Consider the following 14,316-nt stretch of genomic DNA (forward strand, 5'->3'; position numbering starts at 1 on the left):
CGACATCTTTCACAAATATGGATCTGAACCCAGTAGAGCTGATAAATGGGAAGATATGTTTGATAAAGCAGACATATCGGCCTGTCGGTATTCGGCACGTGGCAACAACAGCTTGACACTTGGCAAGAAAGGCTTTGCATGCTTTGTAGCCACCTGTCTTGGTATTTATTATAAATAGTAGGTTAGGAGTCATTAATGGTAGGAATTAATTACTCTCTCTCTCTCTCTCTCTCTCTCTCTCTCTCTCTCTCTCTCTCTCTCTCTCTCTCTCTCTCTCTCTCTCTCTCTCTCTCTCTTTCTTTCTCTCTCTCTAATTTCTCTTTCTTCATCACAAACTGACTTTGTCATCGGAGTGGTTATCCCTGGATTACCCCAGGGTTAGCTAATCATTTCTCTTTGTGTAGGTTCTCTTCTGGCCGATAGGACCTTAACGGGTTGCATACTCGAGCTTTGAACTTTTAGATCAAGTTGTCAGATCCTTGCAGGAACAATTGGCGCTAGAAGGAGGGGAGCATCATAATTGCTTCTATCGCCTAAGAACCTCACATCCTATTAAAAAAAATTCCTGAAAACCAGAGCACGCCGATAGCCGAGAAGGTGGTTAATCGGACAATCAGAGTGGGAACTAGAGTACTGAATCCGGAGATAGAGATCGAAGATGAAACCCATACTTTAGAAGGTAACCATTTCCATATGCCGTTAACCCCGGAAGGTCAAGGTGAAGGGGATCAGGATCCAAGGGCTGAGTTCACGCCAGAAGAACTCGAAACAGCAGCAAGGGTAATGAGTGCCATGAGTAAAAAAAAGGAAGGAAACTAGGGCAACCTAAGATGGGGAAGGGGTACCAATTACTGGTCATGGTAACCAATCAAACCGGGCTGACAGTTCACAGAGGAGTCGACATGACAGGTCGCCGATGAGGTCACAGCCAACTCGATGAGAGTCAGAAGCTCAGTCTACAGGTCTCGTTGTGAGCACAGAAAATCAGCAACAAGGGGCAGTGCGAACGATAGTCCAGTTGAGGGCATTGCCGTTTACACAAGGGATCTTAGATCAGCCTATGGAAAAGATAAAGATGCCAACATGTCGATATGATGGAAGAAGGGATCCAGGCCGATATATAACTTCTTATGAAGGGCACATGATCCTGTATACAAATTCAGACGCTGTATGGTGTAAAGTTTTTCCGACTACTTTGACTGGGGCAGCAGCAGATTGGTTTAACAACCTAGGAAATGGAACCATAGACAGCTTTGAGAAACTGACAGAGATGTTTGTTGGGCAGTATATCAGCAACAGTGTAAGACAAAGGACTTCGGGGGAATTAATGGCAGTAGAGCAACAACCGGATGAATCTCTGAGAGACTATATCAGGCGGTTTAACAATGAGGCGAACACAATCCCAAAATTGCAGCAAGAAATAGCTGTAATGGCTCTCATGAATGGCTTGAATGATTCTGAGTTCAAGTGTTATCTCACAAGAAAGAATTTTCCTACGTTAGCATCCGCCTTCAACAAGGCACATGATTACATTAAAAGTGAAGAGTTGATGAAGACAAGCAACAAAAGTATACCAGCTGGAAGGTATCAGGCTGACGGAGCAGCCTCCGGAAGTGTGAGGTCGAGAGTTCCATCCCCGGGAAGGGGTGGAAATTGGCAGGAGGCAAGGGCAGCAAAACCACCAATGCGATACAGTTCGTATACCCCCCTTAATACACCAAGGGCGGCAATCTACTCGGTGAATCAGAATAGGGAAGGATGGGTGAGGCCGATTCCAATAAAAGCGAAACCGAGGGATGCCAAAAAAATACTACATGTTTCATAGAGATGTGGGTCACTATACTGAGGAATGTACACTGTTGAAAGATAATATAGAAGAGCTGATAAGAAAGGGTTATTTAGCTCAATACCGGCTGAATGCGGGTGGGAGCCAGCCGCCACCCCGGAAAATTGAAAGGCAACAACTTGAAGTAAGGCCGGAAAGGCCACAAGGTGGTGTGGTCCGACAGGGAGGTGGAGGAATGTCGTCGTTGTCAACGGGAAGAGGAGTTGATGTGATAACCGGAGGGCCGGTACATGGAGGAACGGTCAGTGGAGCAAAGAAGCACTTATCAGAGCACCGCCATATAATCAATGCCCTGGATACCAATAGCCGCCCCAGGCCAACTTCGATCCCCGATGTTATATTCACTGAAGAGGATACAAGGGGAATAGTCTTCCCGCATGATGACCCGCTGGTGCTGATAACTAAGATTAATGGAGCTGACATAAAAAGAGTTCTAGTAGATGGAGGAAGTTCAGCAAATGTTCTTTTTATGAAGGCCTTTAATGAGATGATGATAAGAAGGCAATATCTGATGCAGGTATCATACCCAGTTATCGGATTTAATGGGTCATCATTGCGACCAGAGAGGAGCATAGTCTTGCCGGTACGACTGGGTGATGGGCCAACAACGAGAGATGTGATGGCAGAGTTTTTAGTAGTCAATGTTCCATCGGCTTATAATGCGATTATTGGAAGGCTGATAATTCATGATATCCAAGCTGTTGTGTCAACATATCATTTGACGATAGCTTATGTGTCGAATTTGGCACTACAAGAAAATAACCTTTTCGTAGCGATTATTTTAACCTTTAGTATCGATTGTAATTGCAACAAAAAGCTTTCCCAACGAATGGTCATTCGATACAATATCCCCCGTTGCCTTAGACTTTAGTAGTGGTTTTCAATATCGCTAGGGTTGGCCTCAATAATCGATACGAAAAACTACATCCAATCATGGTGATTATTGTAGCGATTATAATCGCTATAAATGTTCAACTCATTTTCCTCAAAAAAAAAAAAAAAAAAAAAACATGCGTATGATCTTTACAAGATTCGAACATGCAACCTCAAACTCTTATATTAAATGTTTCACCAATAAGCTATGACATATTTTATGTATTCTTTGTCAAACAATATTTATATATCTAGTGTTGAAAAGGCTTTTCGTATCAATTTTTAGGATTTAATGGCGATTGTAAATGATACGATTTCTCAAAATTATATAAGTGTGTAAAAATAGAGTGGATATGTATTATTATGCTTTCCGTATCGATTTTATATGGGAAAACCATGGCGATTGTAAAAATGATACGACATCCTTATTATTTCACAAACATACTTGCATATTGTAGCGAATGAACAATCGCTACGAAATAATCGCTACGAAAAGTGATTTTTCTTGTAGTGTGGGAGATGTAGAAAAGGTTCATGGGGGGCAAGTTATGGCAAAGTCTTGTTATGTAACGGCTTTGAAGAATCCGGTCGGAGATGGTTCAGTGCCGAGTAATTCTAAAAAGGAACTGGAGCCCACAGTACGTGACTTGTCCATGGGTAATTTTGATACAAGACCAGAAACAGCTCCGAGGCCGTTACCAGGAGGGGAAACGGTGCAGGTTGAGTTGCAGCTAGGTGACTCCAGCAGAACGGTTAAGGTTGGAGCGGATATGGATGTTGACATGAGATGTAATCTAATAAGTCTGTTGCGCGAAAATGCGGATGTCTTTGCCTTCTCAGCGAGTGAGATGCCAGGAATTCACCCAGGGGTGATGGAGCATAAGTTGAATGTTAACAGGGGGTTCAGGCCGGTAAGCCAGAAAAGGCGGAACTTCTACTGAGAAGATAGAGGCTATACAGGCTGAAGTTAATAAACTCTTAGCGGCGGGTTTTATTGAGCCATGCACGTATCCAGAGTGGTTGGAAAATGTTGTTATGGTAAGGAAGCCGACAGGGAAATGGCGAATGTGCGTCGACTTTAACAATTTAAACGGGGCTTGTCCCAAGGATTGTTATCCATTTCCCCATATAGACAGACTGGTGGATTCTACTTCTGGTCATGAGATGCTCAGCTTTTTAGATGCGTTTTCAGGGTATCATCAGGTCAGCCTTCATAAAGCCGACGGAGCAAAAACGGCCTTCATAACGGATGTTGGGGTTTACAGTTATAAAGCAATGCCGTTTGGGTTAAAGAATGCTCGGGCAAACAATCAGAAGTTGGTTGACAAGATTTTTGAAAGGCAAAAGGGCCGGAATGTGGAGGTGTCTGTGGATGACACAATTGTTAAAAGTAAGAAAAAAAAAGATCACATAGCAGACTTGAGGGAAACATTTGAAACTTTACGAAAATATTAGATGAAGTTGAATCCCGAGAAGTGTGTATTCGGAGTCCGATCGGGGAAGTTTTTAGGCTTTATGGTTAGCGAGCGGGGAATAGATGCAAATCCTGATAAGGTGAACGCAGTTCTTGAGATGAAACAGCCAAAGACAATCCAAGATATACAAAGGTTGACTGGCAGAATGGAAGGGTTAACTCGTTTTATCAGCAAATCAGCTGATAAGGCACTTCCCTTTTTTGTGGTTTTACGGAAGAACAAGACGTTTGAATGGGGAAAAGAACAGCGAGATGCACTAGAGGTGGTACGAAATAATTTAAGATCTCTCCCAACAGTTGCAAGACCGGAAAGGGGGGAACAGCTGCAATTATACATCTCAGTGTCTCCAAGGACAATAGCTGCAGTATTAGTAGTGGAAATGAAGAAGCAGCAAATGCCGATATACTTTGTTAGTCATGTACAGAATGCGGCAGAGCGCAGATATCCAATAATTGAGAAGATGGCATTAGCAGTGGTGATTGCGGCAAGGAAGTTAAGGCCTTACTTTGATGCACATCCGATAGATGTTCTAACAAATTATCCATTGGAAAAATCGTTGCACAAGATGGATACGTCAGGAAGATTGCTGAAATGGGCAGTGGAATTATCGGAGTATGAGATACACTATAAGCCCTTGGTATCAATAAAGGCACAGGCCTTATCTGACTTCATAGTAGAGGCTTCATATACAGATGAAGAGGAGGATATAGGCACTTGGAAGGTTTCAATAGTTTGTAATTTAATGACCACGGTTTAATAAAGTTTTTCCTTTTTTATACAGAGTAATCAAGTACATATTTAGTTTGTGTCATGTTTATTGTTGTCAACATATAACGTCACAGGTCTCTGTGGATGGATCCGCGACATCAATAGGATCAGGGGCGGGAATAATCATAACGTCTCCAGATGGACAGGTCTTTGAATATGCAGTAAAATTTAAATTCAAGGCAACAAACAATGAAGCTGAGTACGAAGCAGCGGTGGCAGGAATTTAGTTATCTATTGCGGCTGAGGCAAAACGTTTAATGTTTACAACTGATTCCCAACTCGTGTCAGGTCAATGCAATGGGGAGTATGAGACACGAGAACCAACAATGGTTAAGTACCTGGAAAAGATGAATCAACTGACGGCACAGCTGCAGTACTTTGAAATAAAGCTTGTGCCGAGAGCCCAAAATGTGCAAGCAGATGCTTTAGCAAGGTTGGCAAGTTCAAGTTTTAATAACTTAGAAAGAACTGTGATGGTTGAAATTTTGGGTGAGAAGAGTATAGATGAAGCACTAGAACAAATACTTTGTGTTGATAGGGCCACCCAATGGTATGATAACATACTAGCATATCTCGTCCATGGAGTGCTACCAGCAGATAAGGGAGAATCACGGAAGTTATGGAAGGATAGTGTATGGTTCATTATGCATCAAGGACAGTTGTATAAAAGAAGCTTTTCGTTACCATTGATGAGATGCATAAATGACCTTAAGTCGAAAAAGTTAATTGAAGAAATACACGAGGGTACATGTGGCAACCACCTCGGGCCGAGAGTTTTATCAAGAGAAGCAATGAGGAGAGGCTATTACTGGCCGACTATGAATGAAGATGCGATTCGATATGTGAAAGCATGTGAAAAGTGCCAAAAGTTCGCGCCAGCTATCAACCTACCCCCAAACGATTTAACACCAATATTAAATCCAGTTCCTTTCGCGCAATGGGGAATGGATATAGTAGGGCCGTTTCCATCAGCAACAGACGGCAGGAAATTTTTATTAGTGGCTGTTGATTATTTCACAAAATGGATAGAAGCTGAGCCGGCAGCAAAGATAACAGCAGCAGAGGTAAGAAAATACATTTGGAAAAACATTTTCACGAGGTTTGGATTGCCGATGGCCATGGTTTCGACCATGGACAGTTTGATTGTAAGCTGGTAAAAGAGCTCTTATCAATGTACAAGGTTAAGTTTGCATATGCAGTGGTGTGTCATCCGCAATCGAATGGGCAGGCGGAAGCAGCTAATAAGCAAATCATAACGGCAATTAAAAAGAACATAGAAGATGCAAAAGGGTTATGGGCTGACCTGGTGCCAGAAATATTGTGGGCTAATAGAACAACGGCCAAAGAAGCAACAGGTGAATCACCTTTCACGTTGGTTTTTGGAACAGAAGCAGTAGTTCCGGCAGAGGTAGGGTTGCCAACATTTAGAATTCAACACTATTGTGAAGAACAAAACGATCTTTTATTACGACAACAATTAGATTTCCTACCAGAAGTGCGTGAAAAAGCAGCAGTTAGATCAGTTGCTTATAAGAACAGAATGACAAGGGCTTACAACAAGCGCATCAATCACCGGCCTCTTGCTGTAGGAAATCTTGTACTGCGAAGAACAGCTGCAACAGGGAAAGGGAATGAAGACGAAAAGTTGACGGCAAATTAGGAAGGACCTTATCGTATTAGAGATATGGTAATGCAGGGTTCATATTTCCTAGAAACAATGGATGGAAAGCCATTAAAGAATGTTTGGAACACAGCTGTATTAAAGAAATATTTTGCATAATACATTTTAATTAGAAAGGCAAGCAATATTAGGTATTCTGAAAAGTATCAACAATAAATACAAGCAGTTTCGAAGAAAAATTTTCATGATATAGGCACCCTCTACTTAACATAATATCGTTATGTAGGATGGACAGCTAAAAACCACTTCCGTGAAGTCAATGCGCTTATAACCTGATCAGTTATAAACATTGATTCGCGAGGTTGTTGGTTCAATGTATAATACCGGTTAAATCGGTTCAAGTATATGCTGAATTGAAGCATAGCTTTGAATACGATCGCCGAGAGGATACGTCACTAGCTACAACTATAGCGCAGTAAGTGATCAAGGCTATGCAATGAACCAGCAAAAAGTGTATATAGTTATTTCTCAACCATATACACTGTGGGGGTAGAATGGATAGTAATATGAAATGAGCATAAGTTTGTGCTTGAATTATCATAAACGCATAAGTTTGTGGTTGAATTATTGATAAACGAATAAGTTTACGTATATGAGCATAAGATTGTGCTTGAATTATTTTTAACGCATAAGTTTATGTTTTGAATTCTGGTAAAGTTGCTGATAGTAATAAAATTAGTAATAAAATCGGGTAGTCACAAAAAAATTTTAAAAACGATAAAGCAAATATAAAAGTACATGACATATTTGGAAGGTCAATTAAGAAAAAGTTTGGAAATAGATGTGACATGTTCAGGTAGATATGGAATGATCAAAGCAGTTAGAGGTAACAGTCGACAGGCATCACCATAAAAAGGGAATATGCTGATATAGCAGCATTACAGATAAAGAGTCAAACAAAAATAAAAAAAATACAGGTTTTCAGTCAAAGCTGATATGACCCAAATACACAAGACCCGCAAGAGGATGCCGGTGATGACTGCCCTCCCCTTTAAGCTTTTGTACCTCCGAGAGCTGGAGAATCTAGGATGCTGGGATCTGAAACACCCTCATCATCTGCTGGAGCCAGGTTGAAAAGGTCTTCGTCCGCAAACTCTTGCTCCTCAAAACCAGATGGAATCTTGTAAGCTTCTTCGTTAAAGGCCTTTTCAACAGCAGTCCAATCCTCTTTCTTCCAGCCGGCAGCATGGGCAATACATCTTTGAGCAATAGTCCATCCCCCGTCAAAACGGTCCTGAAGCCGTGCGCAGAACTCCTGAGATGTCAGGAAGCGGTTAACTGCCCTTTGCCGGACTCCGGACTTATCTGCCTCCAACTTCTAGACTTTTTCTTCAAGGTCATGAATGGAAGCCTTGCCACCCTTGAGATCTTTCTCATGGGTAGGAACGTGGCTGATAACCTTGTTCTTCTCAGTAATTTGGGTCTTTCGTTGTTGAACTTCCAACTCAAGATCCCCAACCTTAGAGGCTCTATCCCTGAGAGATGACATCTCAAGATCATCTCTTTCTTTTGCTTCCTTTAAATTTGGCAGAGCCTTATCAGCGTTATCTAGGGCTGTTTGAAGTGTGTTTTGGCTAGCAGAGGCTTGATGGTGCTGTTCTTGGTAATAACGGTACATTTCAAAAAGCTCAGTGCCAGACATAACAGCCTGTGTAATAATAAAGGCAAAAATTTAGTAGTGAAAAAATGAAAACATTAAAGTATAATAAAGGCTACAATGTTTAAAAAAAATTAAAAAAATAAAAAAAATAAAAAAAAAATTACTTAAAGTATAATAAAGGCTACAATGTTAAAGGGCGAGAACCTTCATCATGTTATGCATGTGCATAGCAGCCAAAGGGCCGATGACGCCAGCAGGCCTATCCGTTGGGAGGGTCAAGTTACTTAAAAGTCGATAGCCAAGAGTCCCACCAAGCATAGGGTCATCGGTGATCATCGACTCATTCCGACATGCGCCAATGGCAGGTTGCCATTTGTCCCCAGAATGTCCGGGAGGGACAGAGAATCCGTTGATAACAACCTCCGGTATCCTCTCATTAGGGCGCTCGATCCACTGGTTGGATTGATAGATAAGACCAGGAGCGCTTGTGACAGAACCACCGGCATTAGTGGTAACGGTATGAGCAGCTGTTTGGTCCGGTATGTTAGGCTGAGATGGGGTAGGAGATTTTGTGTTGGTAAGATCCTCAACATCAATTCCATTAATCACCTTTTTGACGATTGGTTCAGAACTCTGAACAACCATTTTCACCTGAACCCTTGGAGAAGGAGGTCTTTCCTTGTTCTCGACCTGACTCTTTTTACTACGATCTTCAGGTTGCCGAGTAATACCAGACCTAGTAAGACCACCCTGCCGATTGGCAAGAGAGGTTAGCTTCCTTTTCTTGGCATTTTCATCAGCCATGTTCTCAGCTTTTCTTTTGGCACTGACGGTTGGAGCGCGGCTACAGTGAGTAACAAGAGTGTCGTACAAATGCTTAGTAGCTTTAGGACAGCGTCTGATAACCCTCTTGCCGTTAGCGGAGAGCCCTAGCAGTTTATTATCTAACTTGTCAACACCTGTAGGGACAATTTACGTAATATTAGAATTTCATTATAAATATGTATAGAAAAAAAAGGGGGCTTAACAGGCAAACAACGCAGCGGAAAAAGCTAATTTCTGATAAGTGAGTTAATACCATAGCGGTCGGTCCAGCAAAGACCAACGTGAGATAAAGGGGCGTTGCCGAGAATATATCATGCATTCGGCACCCACACCTTAGGTGTAATACGAACTCGACCGTCTCCATTATCAGATTCGATAATGTCAAAATGGTTGACGGCCCTACGCTTTTGTTTGCCAATATTTCTCTCACGAATAGACTCAAACCTTGGATGGGGCCGAAAGAATGTCCTCCTGAATGGGAAATCGTCAGGAACCGACATAAAAAAGAACATGTCTTGCCACCCTTTGCAGCTTGATAACTTAGGGTGAACGGTGTATTTGTGAGGTTGGGTATATAAAGACCACCACCCATCCGATTGGCCATCTCTCTTTAAAGTCAACAGCCGCCTGAATGCATTGAGGGTTAGCGGATAATTTCTATGTAGCAAAACCCAAATAAGGGAAATAACGGCACAGATGGTGGGAGGGGTCAACTGTACAAGGCAAACTTTCCAGGCCTTTAGAATTTTGGCCACAAAAGGATGAAGAGGGAACCGAAGGCCAAAATCAAAATGCTTAAGGTAAATGGCAACGTGGCCATTTGGGCAGTCTAGCACCGAGGATCCAGAAGGAGGAAGACAAAGGTCATACCCATCCGGAAGCTTATAAAACTGCTTGGCGCACTGGAAATAATCCTTTTCCAAAGCCGTCTGCCTAAACTTGCCGCTTATCTTAGCTTCTGCGACTTTTCCCTTAGCTGCTAAAACAATAGGTTGCCGAAATTCGGCCCCATCGGTCTCAGAGTTATATCCTTCATCGAGACTCTCTTCTTGAATGATTTTTGCCGTCATGTCAATTATGTCGTCCCTACTATCAGTATTTACACTACCTTCTTGGGTATCGTCATCACCCAGAACAGAGTTAACGGATGATTCATGAATAGGAGATGGCTGATTTCTCTCAGGGTTTGGAGGGGTTTCCATGTCATCAGATTCGGAAGAGCTTGTAACCTGACCTTGTTCGGCTTTCTAGCTTGACTCGGCCTCTTCAGCAGCATCACGAGCAGCAGCCTTAGGCTGATAACTGGTACGCTTAACTCTTGGCATAGTATTTATAACTATATGCCCCACGTTTGAGCCGTATTGATCAAATTGAGTATTAGCAAAACTCCTCAAATGATAACGAATACTGACCGGTTCAACCTCAAGGATTTCAGTATCTTCCGGTATGTTAGAATTAACAGGACGGTTTTCTTTTTCACACTCGGCTAATAATTTATGACGGTAAAAAGCCTTCTTTTGTTCTTCTACAGATAACGGTTGAAAGGGGTCGTCAATGTTGTCAGAAAGGGAAGAAGTGGTTTCTCCAGTTCGACCAAGGTCTTTTCCTAAGGATTGTCTAATAAGTCGGTGCCTAGTAGTGTTAAGGGTAGGTTGTTCTTCTTCAATACTACTGTTGGACATCTAATTCTTGGTTTATAAACTTGAAAGTGAAAGAAAAACAAAATTTAAAACATGCAATTTGACTTTTAAAAAAAAAATAATCAAGAACTCGAAATGAAAATCAATCAATTGGAATCAGAGTTTTGTGAATACCTTAAACTATTCGCCAACAACGAAACGCTCCAACAAATCGATTATGTTGATAGAACAAATGCAGAAGACAGGCGATTGCTAGGAAGATATTCTAATCGTGAACCCTTTTGTCGAAATGCTTTCTCAAGAATTTTTCTTCTTTTCCGGGAAATGGCAGGGAAAGTAAGTGAAGTGAATAGGAAAAGTTGTGTTTTAATAAAAATTATTAAGTACATAATATAAAAAAAGAGGTTGATGTGACAACCGTGTCAGAAATCTAACGGTTCAAAAATTAAAAAATTAACATAACAAATCGACAGATTAATGACACGTGTCTATCCTCAATGTGCATTTCCCGCTTATTTTTCTAATAAACGATTCATTTACTTAACTTACCTTGTCTGCTTACGGCACACAAGGTAACTTGGGGGAGAAAACGGAGTTTTTTCTGCTCCCAATGCTTTTTATTTTCTAAAGTAGACCTTGTCTGCTTCCGACACACAAGGTCACTTGGGGGGAGAAAACGGAGTTTTTTCTGCTCCCAGTGCTTTTTATTTTCTAAAGTAGACCTTGTCTGCTTACGGCACACAAGGTCACTTGGAGGAAAAAACGGAGTTTTTTCTGCTCCCAATGCTTTTTATTTTCTAAAGTATACCTTGTCTGCTTACGGCACACAAGGTCAATTGGGGGAGAAAACGGAATTTTTTCTGCTCCCAGTGCTTTTTATTTTCTAAAGTAGACCTTGTCTGCTTACGGCACACAAGGTCACTTAGAGGAGAAAACGGAGTTTTTTCTACTCCCAATGCTTTTTATTTTCTAAAGTAGACCTTGTCTGCTTACGGCACACAAGAAAATGGAGTTTTTTCTGCTCCCAGTGCTTTTTATTTTCTAAAGTAGACTTTGTCTGCTTACGGCACACAAGGTCACTTGGGGGAGAAAACGGAGTTTTTTCTGCTCCCAGTGCTTTTTATTTTCTAAAGTAGACCTTGTCTTCTTACGGCACACAAGGTCACTTGGGGGAGAAAACGGAGTTTTTTCTGCTCCCAATGCTTTTTATTTTCTAAAGTAGACCTTGTCTGCTTCCGGCACACAAGGTCACTTGGGTGAGAAAACAGAGTTTTTTCTGCGTAAATTTAAATATAACGTTAGCAAAATACATACCAAAAAACAACAATAAAATATTTCATGACAAACTCCAAGAAAGTATCCTAAATAACCAAATGCATGATCTTTATAAAATGCTCAACAAGTGCAAGAAATGAAAGCCTGAACATATCATAACATAAATGCTTTTTATTTTCTAAAGTAGACCTTGTCTGCTTACGGCACACAAGGTCACTTGGGGGAGAAAACGGAGTTTTTTCTGCTCTCAGTGCTTTTTATTTTCTAAAGTAGACCTTGTCTGCTTACGACACACAAGGTCACGTGGGGGAGAAAACGGAGTTTTTTCTGCTCCCAGTGCTTTTTATTTTCTAAAGTAGACCTTGTCTGCTTACGGCACACAAGGTCACTTGGGGGAGAAAACGGAGTTTTTTCTGCGTAAATTTAAATATAACGTTAGCAAAATACATACCAAAAAACAACAATAAAATATTTCATGACAAACTCCAAGAAAGTATCCTAAATAACCAAATGCATGATCTTTATAAAATGCTCAACAAGTGCAAGAAATGAAAGCCTGAACATATCATAACATAAATTAAAGTTAATTTTTATTCATTTTCTTAAAGTGAGAACGTCGACCTGTAGTCGAACGTCCTCACTTGGGGGGCTAGTTGTATGGGAAGATATGTAAAACGGGCCGACATCTTTCACAAATATGGATCTGAACCCAGTAGAGCTGATAAATGGGCAGATATGTTTGATAAAGCAGACATATCGGCCTGTCGGTATTCGGCACGTGGCAACAACAGCTTGACACTTGGCAAGAAAGGCTTTGCATGCTTTGTGACCACCTATCTTCGTATTTATTATAAATAGTAGGTTAGGAGTCATTAATGGTAGGAATTAATTACTCTCTCTCTCTCTCTCTCTCTCTCTCTCTAATTTCTCTTTCTTCATCACAAATTGACTTTGTCATCGGAGTGGTTATCCCTGGATTACCCCAGGGTTAGCCAATCCTTTCTCTTTGTGCAGGTTCTCTTCTGGCCGATAGGAGCTTAACGGGTTGCATACTCGAGCTTTGAACTTTTGGATCGGGTTGTCGGATCCTTGCAGGAACATAAGGGCAAAAAGGGGCAGCTAGAAGTGGCTAGGCTTCCTGTCTTAGAAAGAAGTAAAAAAGAATATGATCATAATATTAAATGCAATATATGGCCTTGTAATTTCAAAATTATTGGATTAAAAAGACATTAAAAACAACATTAATTAAAAAGCACGTATTTTACACATTTTTCCCTTTTGCCATTTTGAACACTTAAATCTTGTATTATGTGATAGGGTATAAAATTCTCAGCAGGAGAGTTTATTCCACTTCCACTTACAAGCCCAAACGAGTTGAGGTTAAATACAAAAATAATAACAATTGGTGACACTATGATTAATTTTAATAAGAGGGTTTCATGACTTTCAAGTTTCAACGCTCCCTCTCACATGCAAATATCCATTGAAATTGAGATCCAATTGGAAAGGTAAGTAATAATCCTTTTAGAAGCTAAACATTCTATGGTGAAGACCAACTGATGAATAAAAAAGTTGGGCTAAAGATTATAATTCAATAATTGCATTTTTTTAACATTTTTTTTATTACGTCATAGTCCATCTCATAAAAATTATTTAGGCTTGAATAATGGATTAGAGGTGTCAATGTAGGTGTTTAGGTCGGGTTCAATGAGGTCGGTCGGGTTAGATCTTGTGCAAAATTATTATATCAATGCGAGACAAAATCTGTATTTGGTCGGTTTCAGATCTGGTTGGTCAAGTCATGTTTTGACAACTCTAGTGTGGGTACATTATGAACCTCCGTGTACACTCCACAAACATAAATGAATGAGTTTTGAACTTTGTGATCTTTTCGCTTATATTTTTGATACCATGAAATTTAGCCAACTAAATTAGAAACTTAGGGGGTGTTTGGTTAATCAAGTCGGAATGGATAGGTATGCAATCTCATACTTGAGAGATTCTAAAACCCATACTAGTCCAAAGTTGTTTGATTTTATAGTTGGAATGGATTCTATACTTCATTAATATAATGGATTGTGAATATTAGGAGAAGAGGGGGTATAGGATTCCATGGGTATTGGGGGGGGATTAGAACCTCTTGGGTATGAGATTCCATTAGTAAAAACCTCAACCAAACAAAAAAACTATATAGAATGGATTCTAACTCCATTTCAATCCATTCCAAATGATCCAACCAAACGACCCCTAAATTCTTGCTAGAATCCCATTATCCCAAGATTAATTTTATACTCTATAATTACCAAACTAAGCTTGTGTTAGACCTTGTATTG

General features: G+C 40.6%; 1 protein-coding gene across 1 annotated transcript; it reads left to right on the plus strand.

Moving 5' to 3' along the window:
* Positions 1 to 1,075: 1,075 nt before the first annotated feature.
* On the plus strand, positions 1,076 to 4,174 carry LOC145624905 (uncharacterized). The gene is made up of 4 exons (XM_081677990.1): positions 1,076 to 1,694; positions 1,867 to 2,551; positions 3,231 to 3,630; positions 3,680 to 4,174. The coding sequence occupies exons 1-4, from the start codon at positions 1,076 to 1,078 to the stop codon at positions 4,172 to 4,174; spliced, it is 2,199 nt and encodes a 732-aa protein (XP_081534116.1).
* Positions 4,175 to 14,316: the final 10,142 nt, after the last annotated feature.

Source organism: Chenopodium album, chromosome 3 (genome assembly GCF_948465745.1).
Source record: "Chenopodium album chromosome 3, dcCheAlbu1.1, whole genome shotgun sequence".
NCBI classification, from domain to species: Eukaryota; Viridiplantae; Streptophyta; class Magnoliopsida; order Caryophyllales; family Amaranthaceae; genus Chenopodium; species Chenopodium album.